Genomic DNA, 22,562 nt, shown 5'->3' with positions numbered 1-22,562 from the left:
TCTCGAACGATTTTCTACAGTGCAGTAGTTAATCGAACAGTTGTAGCTGGGCTTGTTTTATCCAGGAGGCGGCGTGGTTGATAGTCTACCTTGCACAATTTTGGGTAGTGCCACGAAACGTCTTAAAGAGAGCGACCTGGTCGTGACTCAACCTAGTAACAACTTCGGTAGATAATAGAATTTGGAAATCCAAATACAACAGTTTGGAAATCCAAAAACAACAGATGGATATGGATTTGGATCCTAATGGATGGATCAAAAAAGGTCCATTAGTCCATTACAATCCACTATTTTTTTTTCTTAAAAAAAATCATTCAATCCATCCAATTAGAATAAAGTCCATCCAATCCATCCATTATTAGATTTTAATGGATGGATAATCCATCCGATCCATAAATCAAAGTGTATTCTTTTTTTTTTTAAAGTATATTCTTTTTTTTGATAGGTGTATTATTAATTGAAGTGTTTTATTCAAAAAAAAATTCAAAACAGTTTATTATGATCTCTTTTAAAAAAATCAGCTTATTCGAAACAACTTATTTATACAAAACAACTTATAAGAATCTCATTTTTAAAACAACTTATTCGTAACAACTTAATTATGCAAAACAGCTTATCACGATCTCATTTTTAAAAACAGCTTATTCAAAACAGCTTATTTATACAAAACAGCTTATTACGATCTCATTTTCAAAAACAACTTATTCAAAATAGCTTATTTATGCAAAACAACTTATTAGGATCTCATTTTCAAAAACAGCTTATTCAAAACAGCTTATTTATACAAAACAACTTATGACGATCTCATTTTCAAAAACAACTTATTCAAAACATCTTAATTATGCAAAATAGCTTATTACGATCTCATTTTTAAAAACAACTTATTTAAAACAACTAATTTATACAAAACAGCTTATTACGATCTGATTTTCAAAAACAACTTATTCAAAACAGCTTATTTATGCAAAACAACTTATTCAAAACAGCTTATTTATTCAAAACAGCTTATTTATGCAAAACAGCTTATTCAAAAGAGCTTATTTATACAAAACAGCTTATTACGATCAGATTTTCAAAAACAACTTATTCAAAACAGCTTATTTATGCAAAAACAACTTATTCAAAACAGCTTATTTATTCAAAATAGCTTATTTACGCAAAACAACTTATTCAAAACAACTTATGTACGCAAAACAGCTTATTATGATCTCATTTTCAAAAACAACTTATTTATGCAAAACAACTTATTTAAAACAACTTATTTATGCAAAACAACTTATTCAAAACAACTTATGTATGCAAAACAACTTATTACGATCTCATTTTCAAAAACAACTTATTCAAAATTGCTTATTTATGCAAAACAACTTATTACGATCTGATTTTCAAAAACAACTTATTCAAAACAGCTTATTTATGCAAAACAACTTATTCAAAACAGCTTAATTATGCAAAACAACTTATTACGATCTCATTTTCATAAACAACTTATTCAAAACAAGTTGTTTTGCATAAATAAGCAATTTTGAATAAGTTGTTTTTAAAAATGAGATTGTAATAAGCTGTTTTGCTTACATAAGCTGTTTTGAATAAGTTGTTTTTGAAAATGAGATCGCAATAAGTTGTTTTGTATAAATAAGCTGTTTTGCATAAGTAAGCTCTTTTGAATAAGTTATTTATGAAAATGAGATCGTAATAAGCTGTTTTGTATAAATAAGCTGTTTTGAATAAGCTATTTTTAAAAATGAGATCGTGATAAGCTGTTTTGCATAAATAAGCTATTTTGAATAAGTTGTTTTTGAAAATGAGATCGTAATAAGCTGTTTTGCGTACATAAGCTGTTTTGAATAAATAAGCTGTTTTGAATAAGTTGTTTTTGAAAAATGAGATCGTAATAAGTTGTTTTGCTTACATAAGCTGTTTTGAATAAGTTGTTTTGCATAAATAAGCTGTTTTGAATAATTAAGCTGTTTTGAATAAGTTGTTTTGCATAAATAAGCTGTTTTGAATAAGTTGTTTTTGAAAATCTGATCGTAATAAGTTGTTTTGTATAAATAAGCTCTTTTGATAAGCTGTTTTTAAAAATGAGATCGCAATAAGCTGTTTTGTATAAATAAGCTGGTTTGCATAACTAAGCTATTTTGAATAAGTTGTTTTTGAAAATGAGATCGTAATAAGTTGTTTTGTATAAATAAGCTGTTTTTTTTTTGAATAAAACGTATAAATAAGCTGTTTTGAATAAGCTGTTTTTGAAAATGAGATTTAATTAAAAAAAATAGTTTAGTTAAAAAAATAAGGTGATAATCGAAAATATAATCATTTAAATAAAAAAGATTAATATTTTTTGAAATTATCCATTGGACTTTTTTATTTTAAAGAGGTGATCCATTGGATTTTTAAAATAAGGTGGATGGATCAAGTCCATCCATAGATTTTAATGGATTGATCCAAACCAATCCAGTACCAGATTTTTTTGTTTGATGGATGGATTGGATGAATTTTGTAGTGGATGAATTTGATGGATATGGATCTCATGGATCATATTGCCACCCCTAATTATAATGGAAACTAAATTTAAGGTTGAAGTATAACACTCAACAGTATGAAAGCAATAGCAAAGCTGCCGTACACTAATTGTGTAATTAGCTTATTCCATAAATTTCCTAACCACTTAAATTGACATGACTAAAAAGTGAGATGCATATATAACCATTGGTTTGTAACTCTAATGATCTAAATGAGTCGACAAAGAAACAAATCAAGAAGAAAATAATATTTTCTTTAATGTAATTTAAAAGAATTACCAACAGGGGATATTTGAGTCAATTGAGCATAGAGAAACAAAGGAGGATACTTTAACATATTCAGCAATGATAAGTGAACACAAAACAAGTGACACATATACGACACCATACATGTATTCTACTGTTGCTTAATACTTTTTGTTTTTAATTTTTTTTCCTCTCTCCTTCTTGCCTGCAACAACCATCTCCTTCCTCTACCAAATACATAACCTTTTTTCCTTCTATTCATGCTTCAATTGTCTCTCCGACTGCCACAACCGCCCCCGTTTGGCATAAGTTAGGATGTAACGGTGACTCAACTGAGATGTTCCGGCGACGAGATACCTCGCGGCGGTGACTGGATTTTCGGTCTCTCACTCCGGTCGTCTCAGATCCGGTGGTTTCCCGTCGTCACCGTCATGGTTGTCGACGATGTGAGGGAGAAGAGGATGGCATGAGGGAGAGCAGATCTGAAGAGAGTGATGGTGGTGAGGATGGAGGGTGCGGTGGTGAGGACAACAACAGAGAAGATGGGAAGGATGGTGGTTAGGATGGAGGGTGTGGTGGTGAAATACAGTGATTGCAGTTGCAGGGAGTAGAAGGGTGTGGTGAGATTGTCGGGAAGAGAAGAAGAAAGGATTACGAAAAGGAAGAAGGGAGTAGAATTACTAAATTGCCCCTCTAATTCACACAAAAATTACTGTTTTGCCCATGGTGTTGTATTTGTGTCTAGAAATGTGTGTCTATTTATCATTTCTCTTTAACATTTAACTTGATATGGAATGAACCTTACATGATCCAACTGAAGTTAGTTTAAATCATTGTTATATAATCTATGATAAATCAAGGAAGCTTGACAGAAAACAATATTATAACTTTTATAACAAAGAAAAAGTTAGAAGAAAGTTATGTAGCTGAAATAGAATAATTAACTCAGAAAACACTATGCTGAGTTCCAACTCCTCTACTTATATGAACTTGTTAGCACTTTTTTAAGTTTATATAAGTGGAGGAGTTGGAACTCAACAGAGAGAGCTACCTAAGAATTCAAAAAAGAACTCATTTTTAACAGAGTATGAATAAACAAACGTATATTGTGATCAATAATCTCAGCTTAGTAAACAATTCATTGAACAAAACTGTTACATTCTCAGCAGTTATTCAACCATTACAATAAGATAAAATGATTTAATATCATTGATCACCAATAGCTATTTGACATTCTTGCTTCAAATATAAGATTTAAATCACATAGAGTTAAACAAATTTACATAACATTGTTTTCAAGTTTCAAGAATCACTTTAGCAGCCACATTTGAAAAAGTATATCGAGCACAACAACCAAAAGCAAAATTAAAGATAAAAGAAGAATATATGAAGTGATCTAAAGAAAAAACAACCAAAAGCAGAAATAACCTAAATCATGTAAGAAAATGGCAGAACACCGATGTGGTGAGAAGAATGACTCAAACATATAAGAAGTAGCTTCACAGTGATATGGCAGAACACCTAGAATAAGTAGCTTAACAATAGCATACACAGACGAAAGATGACATTTACATATAATCTTTTTTTTTTTGGTTACACATTTACATATAATCCATTGAACTACACATTGGATGTTTGAAAAAAAAAATCAAGGAAAACAATCCATAACTTGAAATGAATTAATTGACATGACTCTTGCATACTAACAATGCCCTTCATAGTACATATACCTTAATCGTTACACAACCGAGGAAATTGAGTTTTGTAAACATAAAAAAGAAAAAAAGGTGTGCATGAAGTTGCAAAGTCCAAATTTTGTTGAAGGGTAATCAAATTAGGTTAGTAAGACTCATAAAATGTGAAGGAAAGCAAAGAATAAAAAACATATGATTAAATCAAACCATCATTGGTTACCTAGATATCAACTTAGAGCTTAGATATCAACAACAAAGAGGAGTCAGTTAAGAATAGAGATAAATCTACAACCAAGATTAGATAAGTATAAACCAACAAAAAATAACAAAATCTCCAAACAAAAAACCCAAAATTCATTAAATCTCTAAAAAACTTGTGCATCACACGGGTTAAAGTCTAGTTGAAAAATATTTTTTAATTTAACATTTTTTGTTATCAATCTTAGAGCCAACCCTGGTTTTTAGTGAGGGAAGCTTCATCTTCTCTCTGACATCTCTTCTTTTTCTTCATCCATTGTTTTCTAACATGAAAACACTCATTTGCATAATTTTCTATCCATTTACTTTCTAAACAAAGGTTTTTTATTCACATAGATTAGATATGAACTTTCAATTTCCCTCTTTTTTATTTTTATGTATTCTAAGTTCAATTAAATTAAAGTTTTTTTATTTTAAATATTGAAAAATCATTTTTGAAATTAAAAAATATGTTTTTTAATTTTAAAAGTTTTTAATTGCCACCTCAAATGCCACATGGTCACTTATACACAGTCAGCGTGTGCCACATATGCATCAGTGTGCCACCTTGCAACTTAAATGGGGCCAAGAGACCATTTATAAAAAACAAATTTTTTTTGCAAGGAGAGATTTCAATTTTTTTACAGGGACGAAAAGTCAACTCACTATATTTGAAGATACCATTCAAATATTTTAGCATTTATTTTACATGCAGAATACTGTTTAATATTTGGACTGCATCCGTTGCAGATTTTATATACTTGTATCTACATAAACATATTTTTATTCATATATATGAGAAAGTTGATATAATATAATTTTAGAAACTCGTGATCATTTTAAAAATATAAACATTACAATAAGCGTTTACAATAAATAACATTTTATTATATATGTGTGTGTATATATTGTTTAATAGCATGGTGGGTGAAGCTCACACAATTAAACGTGGAGAAGTAGGGTGTCTAAGATTCGAGCCCCGCCCCCGTACAAATTATACAATGTCTCTACTAATTAAGTTGAACTCACGGAAAACACCGTTAAAATATATCAACTTAAATATAACAACATTAATGTAAGTGCCTCCAAGTTCTACTTCACCGTTGTGAGCACCTTTATGATATCAACCGCAAAAGTTCTAAAATTAATTTTTTTTAACAAAACATAAATTAAGTATGAGTTTTCACCCGAAAAATAATCAAAAATTCATATTTAATTAATGTTTTATAAAAAAATCCTAATTTTTTTTTAAAGATTCTTATAATATTATAAACTTTTATGCAAAATTTTATTTAAAAATATGAATCATACATATGAGAGACTAAAACAAAAGTTACCAAAAACATATTTAACCATATACTACTATTTATATAATGTTTCGTTCGTACGTTTCAACATTTCCCTTAAACTTTTCCAATATAATTTATACTCTCTTTAAATTATTTATCTTTTGTAAAACATAATTTTGAACTCTTCAATGTAATTATTAATAAACTTTTATTATGTAATTATTAATAAACTTTTATTTTTAAATATTGTTTTAATTCATGGTATATGAAAATTGCTGTTGACACATATGATAGGGCTGAAAAACACATGTAAAAGACGAAAATGCCCCTGTGGCAGTTAACTACCGAAGTTTAGAACCGGCTGCAATTAACTACCGAAGTTCCTTCGGCAGTTAACTGCCGACGAAAAAAGGAAAAAAAAAAAAAACCCTCGGCACTCAAGTGCCGAAGAACTCATCAAGGGAATATACAGGAGATGGAACACTGAAGGTGAATAAATGAAATGAGATAGTGTGTGAATTGGAAAAAAGAGAATTGTTCAAAGCCATGAAAGGCGCAGAACTTAAGTTATGACACATATAGTGCAAATACTATCCAAGAACCGGGTGCAATAATACCAGAATATGAATAAATGAAACTTCAAAGAATTTAAATTGAAATGTTTTTTGGCAAAAAAATATTTTCAAATTAAGAATGAACCAAACAACTTGTTAAAAAAATTCAAGGAGCAGTTAACAGATGATCCTGATTCAGGTTTGATCAATTATTCACACAGAAACAACCAAAAACACCACAACTATCATTCAAATATAATTCTTGTAATTTGTAAAATGAAAAAGCGTTAGAAAAACCACAGAAATTCATCATATCATATCAATTGAGACATGTGAATCTAATTTACAAACAATGAAACGAGAAAAACATGAGCATGTCATAACAAAGAATCTCTACAAAATTACCTGAGCACCAACAAGCTTGTTATCCCAGCTAAATACACCATAAACAGGGCCTCCCCAAAAAATTGATGAGTTCTTCGGCACTTAATGCCGAGGGTTCTTTTTTTTTTTTCTTTTTCTTCTTCCCTTTTTTCGTCTGCAGTTAACTGCAGCCGGTTCTAAACTTCGGTAGTTAACTGCCGCATGAATATTTTCGTCTTTTACATGTGTTTTTCAGCCCTATCATACGTGTCAACAACAATTTTCATGGTATATTGCCATCAAGTAAGAAAGTTGGAGTTTTTATTAATTTTCTTACCAAACAATTTTTAACTTTAAAGTGAATTTTAAATTTTAGAAAAGTTATAATTATCACACAACTTTAACTTTATTTTTTTTCTTGGTTACATCTTTAACTTTACTTTAAAATTATTTTTCATTTTATCTTTAAAAGAACTTTAGAATGAAAATTTGATTTTTTATAATTTTTCCAAGTACAAAAATAAAATTCAAAATAGTCATTGACATTGTCGAAGACAAATTGTTATTATTATTATTTTTGTACTAAATCAAAGATTAATTTAAGCCCGATGTAAAAATATCAAAAATGATTTTAGATTTAAAATGATTTTATGATTAGGAACTAAATTGACTTGCACAAATTGTGAAGAATTGAAATGAGTTGTTAAAACCAAATACAAGTAAGATAAAATGAGAGACTAATAGGGTGTCTCGTGAGCGTTATACACAGAAGAAAGAAACAGAAAGAGGGAATATGCTTTTTGTTGGAAATAATGTCCCATTTTATCACATGTCATTTTACTCAATGCACTCGTGCTTTAGATTCATTCAGATAGTATAGTCTCTATTTGAAGAGTGAGCAGTTATTTCCACAAAAAGTGGTGTGGTGAGTGCGACCATGATGACGATGATGATGAGCCAAATTGGTTTCACTCCTGTTCTGCAAGCAGTAAATTGCTGTTACGCCTCCTCCTCCTCCTCCTCTTCAATTTATGAAACTCAAGTACTCCTTAATGGAAACCCAGTCTCCGCCAGGAAAGAGATCCGTCTTGGTTTGCCAAGCAAAGGTCGGATGTCTTCTGACACACTCGACCTTCTCAAGGACTGTCAATTGTCTGTCAAGCAAGTCAATCCCAGACAGTATGTTGCTCAAATTCCTCAGGTTGGTAACGTAACGTAATCATTTCAGATGCAATGCAATTACATACATGTCCTACTGCTTCTCTTCTAAATCATCGTCAATTATATTATTAATTTATTTTTACACTCCAGCTTTCCAACTTGGAAGTATGGTTTCAGAGGCCCAAAGACATTGTAAGAAAATTGTTATCCGGAGATCTTGACCTTGGTATCGTAGGACTTGATATACTCACTGAATTTGGCCAGGTCAGCGTGTCTGCAAAAATTGTTTATCATTTTCTAAGAATTTATTCCTTTTACTTATGTATGTAATGTAATGTAATTATTTTAAGGACACTGTTATTTCACCTTCCAGCAATTTACATTATGTTTTACACCAACTACCCTTCTCAATTAATGTGACTGACTGTTTTCTCCGTTACGTACTTACTACATGTGGTAAATCATACAAAATTACTGTTGGCTGTGCTTCCTATTAGACATAGCGCCCATTCCCTCATTCTGAACACAAGTGTAATAGCCCTTCATTGTTTGGGAATTCTCACTTGGCACACCCAACATCTCAGACACTATACCCCCCCTATCTTAGTGACAAATTACAGGTGAAGCACTTTTCAACATCCACATCTTTTGGTTTTGGAATTTAACCACCTCCAACATTTATTTGAAAGAAATGCGCATCACTATCTTAGCTAGAAACCACCTCTAAATTGGCAGACCCCTAGATTGATGATAACAGATGATTTTTTTTCTTTTTCTTCTTTTTCTGTAGGAAGTAGGAATAGTATATTCTAGATCTGCACCTAAGGAATAAAACTAACTGCAAATCTATATTTTAGCCTATTAAACGTTATACCAACTTGGCAAGTGAAGCGACATTAGACATTCCAACAAAATTTAAAAGTTAAACATTCTTATCCTATATTTAGTATAATTAACATGAATTGGACTTCACTGACAACTCCTGCCGAGGCTGATAAGTGTTGACTATTCATATTAAGTGCAAAAAGTTATTTTTCCACAGTTCTGACGAGTTAAAGAGTGAGAATGCTAGTCTTATACCTAATTAGAAATGCTTCAAGATCAACTTGCTTCTTCTTTGAAGCACCCATACCCGGGCTTCATGTAAAATATCTCTGCATGTGTTAAAATTTAACAGGACTTTGTGCGCTCTAGCCCTGATCGACATATCTACTTTTGTGTGTGTGTGTGTGTGTTTTTTTTATACGTTGTCTATCCATTATATCCACAATTTTCCTGCTTGGAACCTTACTTTTCCCGTAAGCTTAACTTTTTTTATGTTTATCATTCTTTGTCAGGGCAATGACGATCTTATCATTGTGCACGAGGCTTTGGAGTATGGTGATTGTCGTTTATCCATTGCGGTGAGTTAAAATTACATTCTTTTGACTCCTATCAGTATCATTGTTTTTTGCAATTAACTCTTAAGCAACCTCATTTGTTTCAGATTCCTCAGTATGGAATATTTGAAAATGTAAATTCACTAGAGGAGCTTGCAAAAATGCCTCAATGGACAAAAGAAAAGCCTCTGAGAGTTGCAACTGGATTCACCTATGTATTCACATTCAACTAATGTTTCTAAGTTCTATCTGTTGCATCGCTTCTGCTGTTTACCTTTTAAATGAGAAGGTCTGATCTGAATTTCCTTCTTACTGTTCAGCTGGGTCCTAAATTTATGAAAGATAATGGCATTAAGCATGTGGCATTTTCGACTGCTGATGGAGCACTGGAGGCAGCTCCTGCGGTGAGAGATAGTCTTTGTTTTATTAGAAGTTAATCCTTTATGTTTTCAGATTTTAAAGCATATATTTGATTGTTCTGTGTTTTGTTATGCGTTATGACTTGAATCAAATGATAGCTATTGGGGTTTGGAAGGAGTTTGACTCCTATAGTTTTTGATAAATTTTGTCTTTGTTGTATAGCTTAATACACTAATCATGGTTGAATATTTCATGTGATCCCAAAAATCAAGGATAACCATTCTGTTAATGTTTAGTGGCTGAAACAGATTATTTTCACATTTCATAGGATGAAAAACTGTAAAACGGAAGATGAATTCTATCTGGTTGATTAATTTGTGGCTAGATATACACAGAGTAGTCAATATTCTGTATTCAAGGATGACAAATATGATGTCAACTGTCAAGAATTATAAATTATAAAGTATAGGATTCTTGAATGTTTCTTAAATATGTAGTTTTTTTATTCTGCCAGAGATTATAAGCTTTACGCGTTTAGTAGTTTCCAATCTATACTTTCTTATTTGAAAGGGATATGTGCCATGTTGACCAGCAGCATTTATTAAAGTTCATGATTTTTGTAGCATTGTTTAAGTAAAACAATTAGGACCCCATTGATTTGGAAGTTTGATCTAATTATAAATTTCTGGTTCATTTGAAAGGAGGAGGATGATGTGAGACTGAGTCTTTGTTAGACTATCGAGCCCAGGTCTCGAGGCCTATTGCCATTGAACTCTGCTTCGTGATAACTGGCAACATCTATGTAGTGTGAATTTCAGTTCTGATTTTAGTCGATTTCATGATGCAAATAATGAAACTTTTTTTTGCAGAAATTATATCCTCTTTCCATATAAAATATTTCCCTGTTATCGTTTTCTCCGTTTTTTGGTCTTTGTACATGAAAAGAAGTAATTAATTATTTCATGAATCATGACCATCTCCATCTAGTTGATGCTGCTGCCATATACTTGACCTGATCTTTTTTGATTCATTTTGATAATTGTTTGTCTTTGCTCTAATTAGATGGGAATTGCTGATGCTATCTTGGACCTTGTAAGTAGTGGAACTACATTGAAAGAAAATAACTTGAAGGAAATTGAAGGTGGAACTGTTTTGGAAAGCCAGGTTACAAATCGTGAAAATTTCCGACCTTAACTATTGCGATCTATTGTTGTTATTTAATTTTACTACGAAACTGCTGCTTCTTATGGCTTGTTGTATCTGGTTTCACTCTGACAATTGAACACTTTTCAGGCTGCTCTTGTTGCGAGCAGGAAATCGATGATTGGACGAAAAGGAGTACTTGAAACAACTCATGAGATGCTTGAAAGATTGGAGGCACATCTGAGGGCGATGGGGCAGTTCACGGTGCATATTTAGAATTTATAACCCCTCCCAAACTCCAGTTTCTTTTTGTTCCGTTTTCTAATTGTAGATTCGGCAGGTCACTGCGAATATGAGAGGAAGCAGTGCAGAGGAAGTGGCTGAGAGAGTACTGAGCCAACCATCATTGGCTGGGTTGCAGGTGTGATGTGTGATGAAACTCTTTCCCCAACCCTATTCATTTTAGGGGAGGATCTTCTCCTTTTCTGTATTTTCTTTTTGCACTAGTGAAATATGGTCTATACTATGCATTATAGTAGTGAGTAGTACAATCTTTCTTTTAACACTCCTAATTTTAAGTGTCATCCTCGGTTGTCTATCTGCAGGGACCCACTGTAAGTCCCGTTTTCTGCAAGCGTGATGGAAAGGTATCAGCAGACTACTATGCCATAGTCATATGTGTGCCAAAGAAGGCATTGTACAAGTCTATACAGCAATTGAGAGCGGTGAGTTTTTGAATTTATGTCAAAGCAGTTGAGTTTGAGTTTTCTATCAAAAGGGGAATATTGTTGGGAGTTTGTGGGGCCAACTTAAGAACAAGAAAAATAGAAAAGTAAGGTTGAATGGGAAGAACACAGAGAAACCAGTTCTATTGATTGTGGATATTTAGTCCGTGTGATTCCTGTTGTCCTTGGTGTGCGACAAGCATGACTCAAGCTATTAGACTCCTCAAAACTTCTGCTTATCTTTCGTGGCATTACATTTTGCTAAATATATCATGACTGCTATTTGAACTGCATATTAAAAAACTATATTTCTTTCTTATTTATCATGATTCTCATACCAGTTTCCTGTTGACTACGTTCATATGATGCAGATTGGAGGCAGCGGAGTTCTCATATCACCCTTGACCTATATTTTTGATGAGGAAACTCCCAGATGGCGCCAGCTCCTTTCTAAACTTGGACTATAGTTATATATGTGTTCCATTTATGGAGTAGTTTGTTGTTTCCCCACCCCCAAAGATACTATCAATGCAGAAGTACTGTAGCAAACTGAAACGAAATTGCATTTCTTGCTGGATAACAAAGATATTCCCACTTCTGCATCGGCTTGTAGGTTGAGAATTTTGTAGCAAGCTTGTAGTTTCTTGAATTAATTCTGTCCATAATACTTGGTTAGATAAGTAGGGGGTGGGAGGTTGAAGTTTTAACTTCAACATTGTTGTTGGAGTTATACTATGGTGTTGTAATTTTTAACTTTTTAGTTGATTTTATTTGCTATTTCCACCTACCTCAATGAGCTGGTCATCTTATTTGAAAAGAAGTTTGATGCATGTGAAATTAGAAATTTGCGGGATGGCCCAGCATTAGTTAATCAAACAAGTGAAGGGAAGTTTTGTTTTACATTTCCTTCTCTCATTAATTTTTTAGTCTTTGTATTTTATGAAAAATAACATATTTTAATCCCAAGTTTCTCTCAAAAAAGTAAAATAAGGACTAATTTTAAATGTCATTATTTTTTAATAAAGAGGCTCGATGCATTTCATTTATAGGTGGAATAATAGATCGTGGAATACTATAAAAATTATTACAGGGGATAGCCATGAAGGATGACACCACTATCAACAGTAAAGTTGGTAAAAAATTGACAACATTGCAATGCAAGAATCAATAAAATGAGTAATGTTTGCGGATAGATGTTGGATGTGATCTGCTACTACCACTATCTAATCTTGGTATAATGGTATGGACGAGTACAATGATAACTTGTTGATGAGTGTTTCTCGCTGGTTTGAGAGCACATAGAAGAACCAAAAGGCTTACCCGTTTTGTGTCGCACACAAAATAAGTTTGTTAGCATCATCTATCAAAAAATTAAATTTCGCAGTCCTTTGAATAATTATTACTGTACCGAATACACAGTAATAATATTTTTTTTATATATGAGACCGGAGGGAGTACTGCATTTTTTATGTTTTTTTTTTATTTTAATAACATTTTTGTTATGTTAATTACATGAGTTATGAAATGATTTTATAATAACATTTTTTGTTGGTCAACAAAAATAAATAATTTTTGAGAAGCAGGGGTGGATAGGTGGGCCTGATAAGCGAGACGAGCCCAATGAATGAATGAATGAATGAATGAGGGTAAGGGTGGGTGCGGGTACTCTTAAAACCCTAGCTTAGCTAGTTTCACAAACCAACCAAACCTGCGTCTTAAACCCTCTCTCACCTTCTTCCTCTTCTTCTTCTTCTTCTTCTTCTTCTCTGTAACGATGAAGAAAAAGACGGTTGTTGAAGCCGAGATGAAGAAGAAAGAGGAAGCACCGCCGCCTCCATCTGATCATGATGATTCCGATGACGACGACTCCGATGACAGTGTTGAAGTTTCCGACTACGATTCCATTTCCGAAGATGAAGAGGTATCATCCCTTCTTCACTCACTTTCTTCATTCATTCTTCTTTACTCATGCTTAATTCATTCTTCTGTTCTGTTTGTTGCAGGACTCTTCTGCAGACGACTCTTCATCTGATTCTGACTCTGAATTAGAACATGAAGAAGGCGCTTCACCTACTACTACTACTACTCATCATCATGGCTCCGACGACAATTCTGACTCCCAAGACGAGGAGGTCAGCTTCATTACTTTCTTTTCCCAATTTCGATTCAACAACTTCGACATGTTTATAAGCTCTTTTCACCCTATTTACGGCCTGTTTGGACAAACACCTTATTTGCAGCTTATAGCTCAAGCTCGCTTATGCATAAGCTTACATATGTTATTTTTATAGAAAAAGATAAATTTAAGTTATATTGTTTTTATGTATGCTAAAAGCTGTTTTTATGAGCTATATTGGAGAACTTATCAAACTAAGTCAAATAATGCTTGTGATAATTGTCATCAACTGTTTTCATAAGCTCTTCCAAGCCGTCTCACAAAACTTATGTCAGTGGATAAGCCAATTTAAACAGGCCCATAAGTAGTTAAGTTTTATAAGATAGCTTATGAAAACAGCTTATAGCTTATACCCAAACTATTTAACTTTGTTTAATATTTTGCTATCAAAACAACTTATACATAAATGCTCATAAGTGCTTGTGTTTAAGTTGAAATTAAGTTGTTTATCCAAACAGTCCTCTGCTATTATGATATCTATAACTAGGAGGACCGTGTTGTTGTTCTTTTTCTATTAATTAATGTGTTCAAAATCAATTATTGTAGGACGTTGTTGACTCGGAAGGTGGAAGTGAAAGCTCCGATCTTCATCAGGAAGGAGGAGGTGCTGAGAGTGATTCATCTGAGGATGAGGTATTCCTCTTCGTCATCATTATAATTATTTGTTGTAATCAATTCCCATTTATATTACTATGGACCTGAATTTGATTACTCTGGCTCTCCTTTTTCCATAGGTGGCTCCTCGAAATACCATTGGAGAGGTCCCTTTGAAGTGGTATGAGGATGAACCCCATATTGGATATGACATCAAGGGGAAAAAGATAAAGAAGAAAGAAAGGGAAGACAAATTGGGTTCCTTTCTTGCAAATGTTGATGATTCTAAGAATTGGTTAGTGTCATATATCTATATCAACTTGTTGTCTCTATTTCCATTTTCATTATTGCATTCTTTTTGTACTCACTGACACATATAGGCTAGGTACATACAAATGTGTCTTCTATAACTTTTGAAGTCTAAAGTTTGATTAAGAATGCTTTGTATCTCTTTCTCTCTAAGTGCGTAGCTTGTTAATAGGATGCATATATCTGTAATACATTGGTCTTTTTAGACTGTATATAGGTTTTGAGAGCATTTGTTGGTGTCAAGTTTTTTTTTGGTCGCTAAGAGGATTTACTTACAACCTTTGATGGATGATACTGTATCTGTGTTTCTTGTACTTGGGATTTTTTTTAATTGTTTTACTTATAGTACGTACCACATTTAGAGTTAAGTCCTGTGCTTTGTTCTGCCCGTTTACATCATTTGATGATAATGATTTTGAACTCTGTCCCCAGTCCCCACATATTAACATGGATGTGCAGTTTTAAACTGAATGATGATGTAGAAATCTGGCCTCATATATCTCACTAATTCTCGATACTTTCATTTACACTTATCTCTATTGAACTCTAAATTACCAGTGTCCTTTTCTCTTAAAAATGAAGACTTAAGACTAAAAGAAACTTCTAATCATATATAAAAGGAAGCAGTACTTGTAGGTCAGTTAGGAAAGTCAAATAGACAATAGTGAAAAACACAATTGTATGTACCTAGCCTATATATGTCAGTGAGTGAGATATATAAACAGTTACACAATTGTATGCACCTAACCTATATATGTCGGTGAGTGAGATATATAAACAATTTGTAGAGAATCATTTTCAATACAATAAATATTTACCAAAAAAACAATGATGGATGAAAAGTTGCGGAGCTACACCTAAAATAGCTCAAACACATGAGAGGAGGATCAATATAGGCTCCAGTTAAAGAGTTGATTACATACAGGATAGTCTGATAATTGCAGATAGAAGTAGACCAAGAAAGACCCATGTAAAATAGCTCGAACACATGAGAGGAGGTTCAATATAGGCTCCAGTTAAAGAGTTGATTACATACAGAATAGTCTGATAATTGCAGATAGAGGTAGACCAAGAAAGAAAACCCATGTTAGGCTATTATAAAGAATCTAAAAATCGATAGCATCATTGAATAATTTGTCTTAGGAACATAATTGGATCATCCAGTTGACATTGTTGTTGTTGTTGTTGTTGTTGTTGTTATTGTATAGAGTCCAATGTACCAACAATATTTTTAGAAATTTCAGGATGTGAAGTTTAAAAACCGAGACCAATTTGTGTTTACTTTTTTTTCGTATTTCTTTCAGAGTAAATGTCATATTTTATTTTCACCATCAACCATAGATTCCTGATCTCCAAAATAGTCATGATTTCAGTATTTTAAATTTTTCAGTCGGTTTCAATGTTATAGTTTGGTTTGTTTTCGCATGACCCCTATTGTGATATTATTTCACAATGGTTGACTTTTCTTTCTAGAAAACATCATTGATGTGCTTTTATTCTTGATCATTTAGGCGGAAGGTCTTTGATGAGTACAATGATGAGGAAGTGGTGTTGACAAAAGATGAAATCAAAATGGTGCGCAAACTAATGCAGAATAAGGCACCACATTCTGACTTTGATCCACATCCGGTCTGTATTTACTTTCTTTCATTTCTTTCTTTCTTTCTTTGAGTAATAATATAAGTTTTGAAACTCAATTAACATGTGTAAATCCTTAAATGCATATCTGTTTTGTAATGTGCAGGATTATGTTGAGTGGTTCAAATGGGATGATGCCAAGCATCCATTGTCTAACGCACCTGAACCCAAACGAAGGTTCATTCCTTCAAAGTGGGAAGCTAAAAAGGTTACTATTTCTTCATTCACATTTTGCACATAATTTGAAATAAGTCGATTAGGTACAGATTATCCAGGTTAGACAAATAAAGCAAATTGATTTCTCTTATCAATCATCTACTTGTATGTTTCTACTTTCTACAGGTTGTGCAGTATGTTAGAGGAATTCGCAATGGAACAATAACTTTTGACAAGCCAAAGAAGGAGGATGATTCTTATCTCTTGTGGGAAGATGATTTTGGTTTGACAGAAAAAGCAAATCATTTGGCTTACATTCCTGCACCAAAGCAGAAACTTCCTGGTATTACACGTGACTTGAATTTTTTAGTTCAGTATAATATTACCTTTTCTTTTTCGGTACCTTTGATGTTAATAATTTCCTTTTGCTTCTCAGGCCATGATGAGTCATATAATCCTCCTTTAGAGTATATTCCAACCCAAGAAGAGATTAATTCATATCAATTGATGTATGAAGAAGACCGCCCTAAATTTATCCCACAAAGGTACTGTGCTTTCATGGTAAATATTTTTGCCTCTGTCTCTCTTATGCAATTGAAATAATACATTTCAATTGCCAGGTTTACATCTATGAGAAGCATCCCTGCGTATGACAATGCTATGAAGGAAAGTTTTGAACGCTGTTTGGATTTGTACTTGTGCCCTCGAGTTCGAAGAAAACGTGTGAGTGAATATCCGTATTAAAGAACTGATTTACTGATTTTTTCTCTGCATGTCAAATGTTCTTATTTGTTGCTACTTTTTACTTACATCTTGTTTTTCTCCTATGTCCAGCTTAATATTGATCCTGAATCTTTAAAGCCAAAGCTTCCAAATAAAAAGGAGCTTAAACCTTACCCCATAACATGCTATGTCGAATATAAAGGCCACAAAGGTGCAGTTACATCAATTTCTATTGAAGCTTCAGGGCAGTGGATGGCTTCAGGTATATTGATGTTAATAGTGAATATTTTGGTTTCGATTAAACAGTGGAGGTTGGTATCCTCACTTAATTGGATTTTGTGAAGGTTCAAGTGATGGAACTGTCCGTGTCTGGGAGGTTGAAACTGGCAGATGTCTGAGACAGTGGGAGATTGGTGAAGCTGTGAACTGTGTTACTTGGAATCCTCTGTCTGATATTCATATTGTGGCCGTCTCTGCGTAAGTCTGGTTTCCTTGATTATAAACATATATATTTTATTGTATATATAATCTTGAAGTTTTCCTTTTTGATATACACGTGACTTGATTTTGACCATAAATCGATGTTGAATCTTCCATTTAGGGGACAAGATGTACTTCTGTTAAACACTGGCTTGGGTGATGAAGAAGAACACCAAAGGATTAAGGAGCTTCTCTTGATTGACTCACCAGAAGCATCAGATGAGACTGGTCAGTTTTGTTCTTACTTCTTTCTTTCGTTTTAATATAAACATCGATCCAGAAGAAGGCTCTAAGAGGTCCCAACTCCCATGTTAACATATAACCCCAACTAAAATTTTAATTATAGAAAAGCAGGCCAGCTAGTTTGTTCTGTTATTTCCTAACCACGCTTGTGTTTGCAGGCAAGAAAGCACCTAGTGTACGCTGGCTTAAAGATGATAAACACGATGGTATAAGGTTAAGGCATTTAAAGGTATTTACTTGTCTCCATTTCTAGTTAGGTTTTCTCATTGATTGAAATTTTAAGTATTTATATTGAACCTTAGTGGATGTATTCATGCAGAATGTTACTTCTGTGGAATGGCACCGGAAAGGTGACTACTTTTCAACAGTGATGCCAGCGGATATCCTTTATTGTTGATTTATTAGCTAATAATGGTAGTTACATATCTGAATGCGATGATACATGTTCATACATATCATTTTTTCCGTTGAAATAACAATAATGCACTTAAAGGCTCACATACTTATCATTGCACATGTGTGTTACTGCATCATACCTCAGTAGTAGTCTTTATGTCTTTCAACATGGCACGAGTCATCACTGACTTTTGACACATTTAATGACCATTTATCTAGTGAGCTGTTAGTCGTCATGCGATCCCCCTCATTTCATGTAAGATCTGCTTCATCGATGTCTGTAATTACTGTGTGAATAGTCTAGTCATTGACCTCATATAAACAATTTTTTAAACTGGTTCTTGATTAGCAACTTTTAGCTGATTTTTTATCTTAAGGAAAATTTATGAGGCATACAATTTTAAACTTGGGATAGATTTAATGTTTCCTTAACATATTCTTTACGTGAATCAAGATCAGTTCTGATTCACCAGTTGTCCAAGAAACTCTCACAAAAACTTCCTTTCAAGTTACATGGACTTGCTGTTAGATCAACCTTCCATCCATCTCGTTCCATCTTCTTTATTTGTACAAAGAAGACTGTTCGTGTGTTTGATTTATTGAAGTCTAAACAAATAAAAAAGCTTGATACCGGTCTCAAAGAAGCCTCGTCAATTGCAGTCCATCCTGGAGGTATTGTTATTAGTTACGATGAAATTAAATTGTTATCAGTTTTCTTCGATTCATAAATGCACTAAATCATTCATAATAACTGTGTCTATACACACATTCCATGCAGGTGATAATTTAATTGTGGGGAGCAAAGAAGGAAAGCTTTGTTGGTTTGATATGGACCTTTCGTCTAAACCATATAAAGTTCTTAAGTAAGTATTTTCTTGTAGTTAATTGGAAGCAATTCTAAAACTCATGTCATTCTGTTTTGCCAGAGTGCCCTATGCAGATTAAATTATACACCATGTGCTATCAATGCAAATGAATGTTAACTTTTCTGTTGATCTTACATCATGGTTATTATTTTCATTATTTAAATCCTTAATTTCACAACTGTCACCTTTTTTTTACTTTCTTTGTTTCCAATTCCAAAGTTCTGTATAAGAAACCTTGACTTTGTTTTTTATTGTTTTAATTATTGTGTACAAATCTTTGAAAAATGAGGAACTGATTGCTGTTTAGTTATCGCCATTGCAGAGTTTAGGGGAGGGTTCTGTCTATTGTATTTTACCTTTATTTGAATGATAAAAAAGGTCATTATACTACTTGGAACGTGTGACCTTTCAGCGAAAGGTCACACAACTGCGAGTTCAACTGTTGAGACAAGATTAAAGAAATGAAATTAAAAGCCGACATATTTGTAATTAGAATTAGAAGTAAACACAAATAAGAACATAAACCTAGCAAGCCTTAAGTTTGACTTTGTATTTATTTTTCCTTTAGTTTATGGTGAGATTAGTGTTGTCTTCTAAATACGTCTATCTATCATTGATTCATTTTGGATTTAGACTGTACCCATGTCCCGGGAAACACTATTCTTTGAAAAAAGACTACTAAAAAGGAGTGAGAACAAACCAAGTGAGCATGCTTTGCCTATATCTTGGTGAACTTCTCCAGTACCTAAATAATGAGCTGTTGTTTATTTGATTAGCAGCAATTTGGATAAGAAACATCACTGTCTGCATTTGATGTCATGCCACAGATTTTTTATAACAAGTTGATGTCATTGCAGGTGTCATCCAAAAGATATTAACAACGTTGTCTTTCATCGTTCATATCCCTTGTTTGCTTCGTGCTCAGATGACTGCACTGCATATGTTTTTCACGGAATGGTTTATTCTGATCTCAATAAAAATCCTCTTATTGTTCCTTTGGAAATTCTACGGGGCCATGCAAATTCAAATGGGAGAGGTGAGAATTCTGTTTTTGATTTTGTTAACTTGGTTAAAATATTGTCTGATATTTGGTGTTTGCTCTTCTAGAAGAGCCTCTTTTAGAAGTCAATATCATGGTTTGGGGATTAGTGTTGACAAAAGTTGACATTCATTTTTGTACAAGATTTAGTTCAATTGAATAAGACATTTTTATCTTACCTCTTAAGTTTATTTGCATTGCAGGAATATTGGACTGCAAGTTTCACCCCAGGCAACCCTGGTTATTTACAGCTGGGGCTGACAAGATGATTAAACTTTACTGTCACCACTAAAAATATTTTGATAAATTCATGCATGATATTCTGATGACATCTAAGAAGAAGCCTGTAACTCTATTCCCAATTTTGTTCCCCAATTGTTAAACAGAAAGCTGAAGCCACTGTTATCCCAAATTTAGGGGTGAGGGAGTTTCTGCCTATAGTTTTGTTAATGGGAAATTGCTTGAGTTTGTTTTCTGAACATCACATTTATTTCTTTGAAGTTGAAATACCAGGAATTTGTTGTACCCGGCAAAAATCTGCATACTATTGAAATAGAACTGTAATTTAGATGTAGCATATATACAACTATTAGAAATCAATTTTAAGAAATCCGATGGATGTTTCCTTTCTGGGAAATTTGACGTGGAGTTGGTATGGTAATTGATAATGATTGGTCAGTTTCCTTTCATAACACCATTGTACAATTTTTTTGTAATATTTGGCTTTGCTGATTTTGGTATTTCGTATTTCAGAAATGATAAACAAACACATAAATTCAGACACAAATACGACATCAGTGGCATTTTCGTAATTCTAATTAAAATACAAGGACAAGATCGTAATTTTGTCTCTCTATTTTTCCAGTCTTACTCTTTTCTCTTCTCTCCCTCGTTCTACTACCTCTCTCTGTTCTCTGACTTTTCCCTGACCTCTCTCCGATCTAATGCGGTGAAGCCGGAGGAGATGAGATGTATGATTGCGGTGGTGATGGAGGACGATGTAGGATGCGACGGTGTTGAAGGAGCTCGTGGTCAGATCTGAAAGGATTCGAGAAGCAAGATCCGAGAAATAAGAAATGGTTGCCGGTGACAACTCAGCGGCGGTGACGGTTGTGGTGATGACAGTGGCGGCGGTGGGTGAAAAATGAATCCGAGAAGAAGGTTGATGGTGGTGGTGACAGTGTTGTGAACACAAATCTGAGAGGGATGGTGGAGGTGGTGAACGGAGATCTTGGAAGGGTGGGAGTGAGAGAGCGGCGGTTGGTTGTTGTGTGGGTGGGAGATGAAGGATAAAGATTCTGTAGAAAGGGAGAGAAGAGAGAGAAAGAGGAAAAAACAAAAAACAAAAAACTAATAATACGTATAATATACATGGTGTCTGTATTGTGTTTACAATTTTGTGTTCAGTTATCAAACCTCTTCGTATTTAGTACTATTATACGCTTAAAAAAAGTAAGTAGCATGAAAATACGATTTCAATGAAAAATAAATAAATCCAAAAGACCTGTAGAAATTAGAATGGTGCCATTTTTGTGTACATTCTTTTGAAAGTACACTACACACTTTAGATAAATGTAGAGTTCTGTTTGGCAGTATTGACCCGATTATTTTTCTACATAACGTATCTGACAGTTCAACAAAAACAATAATCAGAAAACAATATTTTTAATGTGCGTATGAATCTGTGACAATTCATTTGCTATGAGGAGGGTTGTCTGGATTCAATGGTAGTAAATGTTTCGGGGTCACTGTTATTGTTAAATTAGCCACATGCATAAGCAGGAAGAACAAGAACCTTACGAAATACGAACATATGTAATGAATTTGAGCTGTACAAAGCTTCTATTATTAGAGTGTTACTTTTCCCACCTTGCTGCCTTCTCGCACGCTCTGCAAAAATTCCAAAAATACCCCTGGTCCGGATTTCGTTTTCCGAACAAGATTGTTAGTATTTCCGGAAAATAAAATCTGAACACATACAATATGAAATTTTGTGTCCATCTTTGATGTCAAGGGTCTCTGCTGACCGTTATACGACCCCTGCATAAGTTGCAATGCAATTGCAGGGTCGTATGAGCGGTCAACAATGATCATGACACCACAAACACTCCTAAAAGCTACCTAAAACTAATTTTTTTTGAAGAAAATGTAAGAAATGAGGTGAAGAGGAATGAAAGAAATTGGTGAAGATCCAAGCCTTTTTATAGCCTTAAATCAGTCATAGGTCTTAATTACAGTCAAATAAAACGTGTTCCACATTCAAAAC

At 33.4% G+C, this 22,562-nt stretch overlaps 2 protein-coding genes across 3 annotated transcripts; both read left to right on the top strand.

The window, feature by feature from the left end:
* The first annotated feature begins 7,760 nt into the window (after window positions 1-7,760).
* Window positions 7,761-12,469, top strand: LOC146943347 (ATP phosphoribosyltransferase 2, chloroplastic-like). The gene is made up of 10 exons (XM_085741632.1): window positions 7,761-8,109; window positions 8,220-8,333; window positions 9,407-9,472; window positions 9,556-9,663; window positions 9,769-9,852; window positions 10,871-10,972; window positions 11,102-11,215; window positions 11,292-11,372; window positions 11,557-11,676; window positions 12,048-12,469. The coding sequence occupies exons 1-10, from the start codon at window positions 7,846-7,848 to the stop codon at window positions 12,141-12,143; spliced, it is 1,149 nt and encodes a 382-aa protein (XP_085597758.1). The 5' UTR covers window positions 7,761-7,845; the 3' UTR covers window positions 12,144-12,469.
* Window positions 12,470-13,376: 907 nt separating this feature from the next.
* On the top strand, window positions 13,377-20,933 carry LOC146943346 (Transducin/WD40 repeat-like superfamily protein). Of its 2 annotated transcripts, XM_085747825.1 has the most exons (18): window positions 13,377-13,597; window positions 13,680-13,808; window positions 14,399-14,485; window positions 14,587-14,741; window positions 16,267-16,384; window positions 16,500-16,601; window positions 16,736-16,892; window positions 16,986-17,094; window positions 17,170-17,272; window positions 17,384-17,534; window positions 17,617-17,749; window positions 17,874-17,980; window positions 18,154-18,224; window positions 18,315-18,375; window positions 18,836-19,063; window positions 19,170-19,254; window positions 20,115-20,293; window positions 20,500-20,933. In XM_085747825.1, the coding sequence occupies exons 1-18, from the start codon at window positions 13,451-13,453 to the stop codon at window positions 20,586-20,588; spliced, it is 2,211 nt and encodes a 736-aa protein (XP_085603951.1). In that variant the 5' UTR covers window positions 13,377-13,450; the 3' UTR covers window positions 20,589-20,933. The 2 variants fall into 2 exon arrangements, with proteins under 2 accessions (XP_085603951.1, XP_085603950.1); XM_085747824.1 differs by having other exon boundaries at window positions 16,736-17,094.
* Window positions 20,934-22,562: the final 1,629 nt, after the last annotated feature.

Source organism: Medicago sativa, chromosome 2, assembly GCF_051527215.1.
Source record: "Medicago sativa cultivar Bolivia chromosome 2, Bolivia_mono, whole genome shotgun sequence".
NCBI classification, from domain to species: domain Eukaryota; kingdom Viridiplantae; phylum Streptophyta; class Magnoliopsida; order Fabales; family Fabaceae; genus Medicago; species Medicago sativa.
Note: the sequence above shows the minus strand (reverse complement) of the source record. Positions and strands in the feature narration are given on the sequence as shown.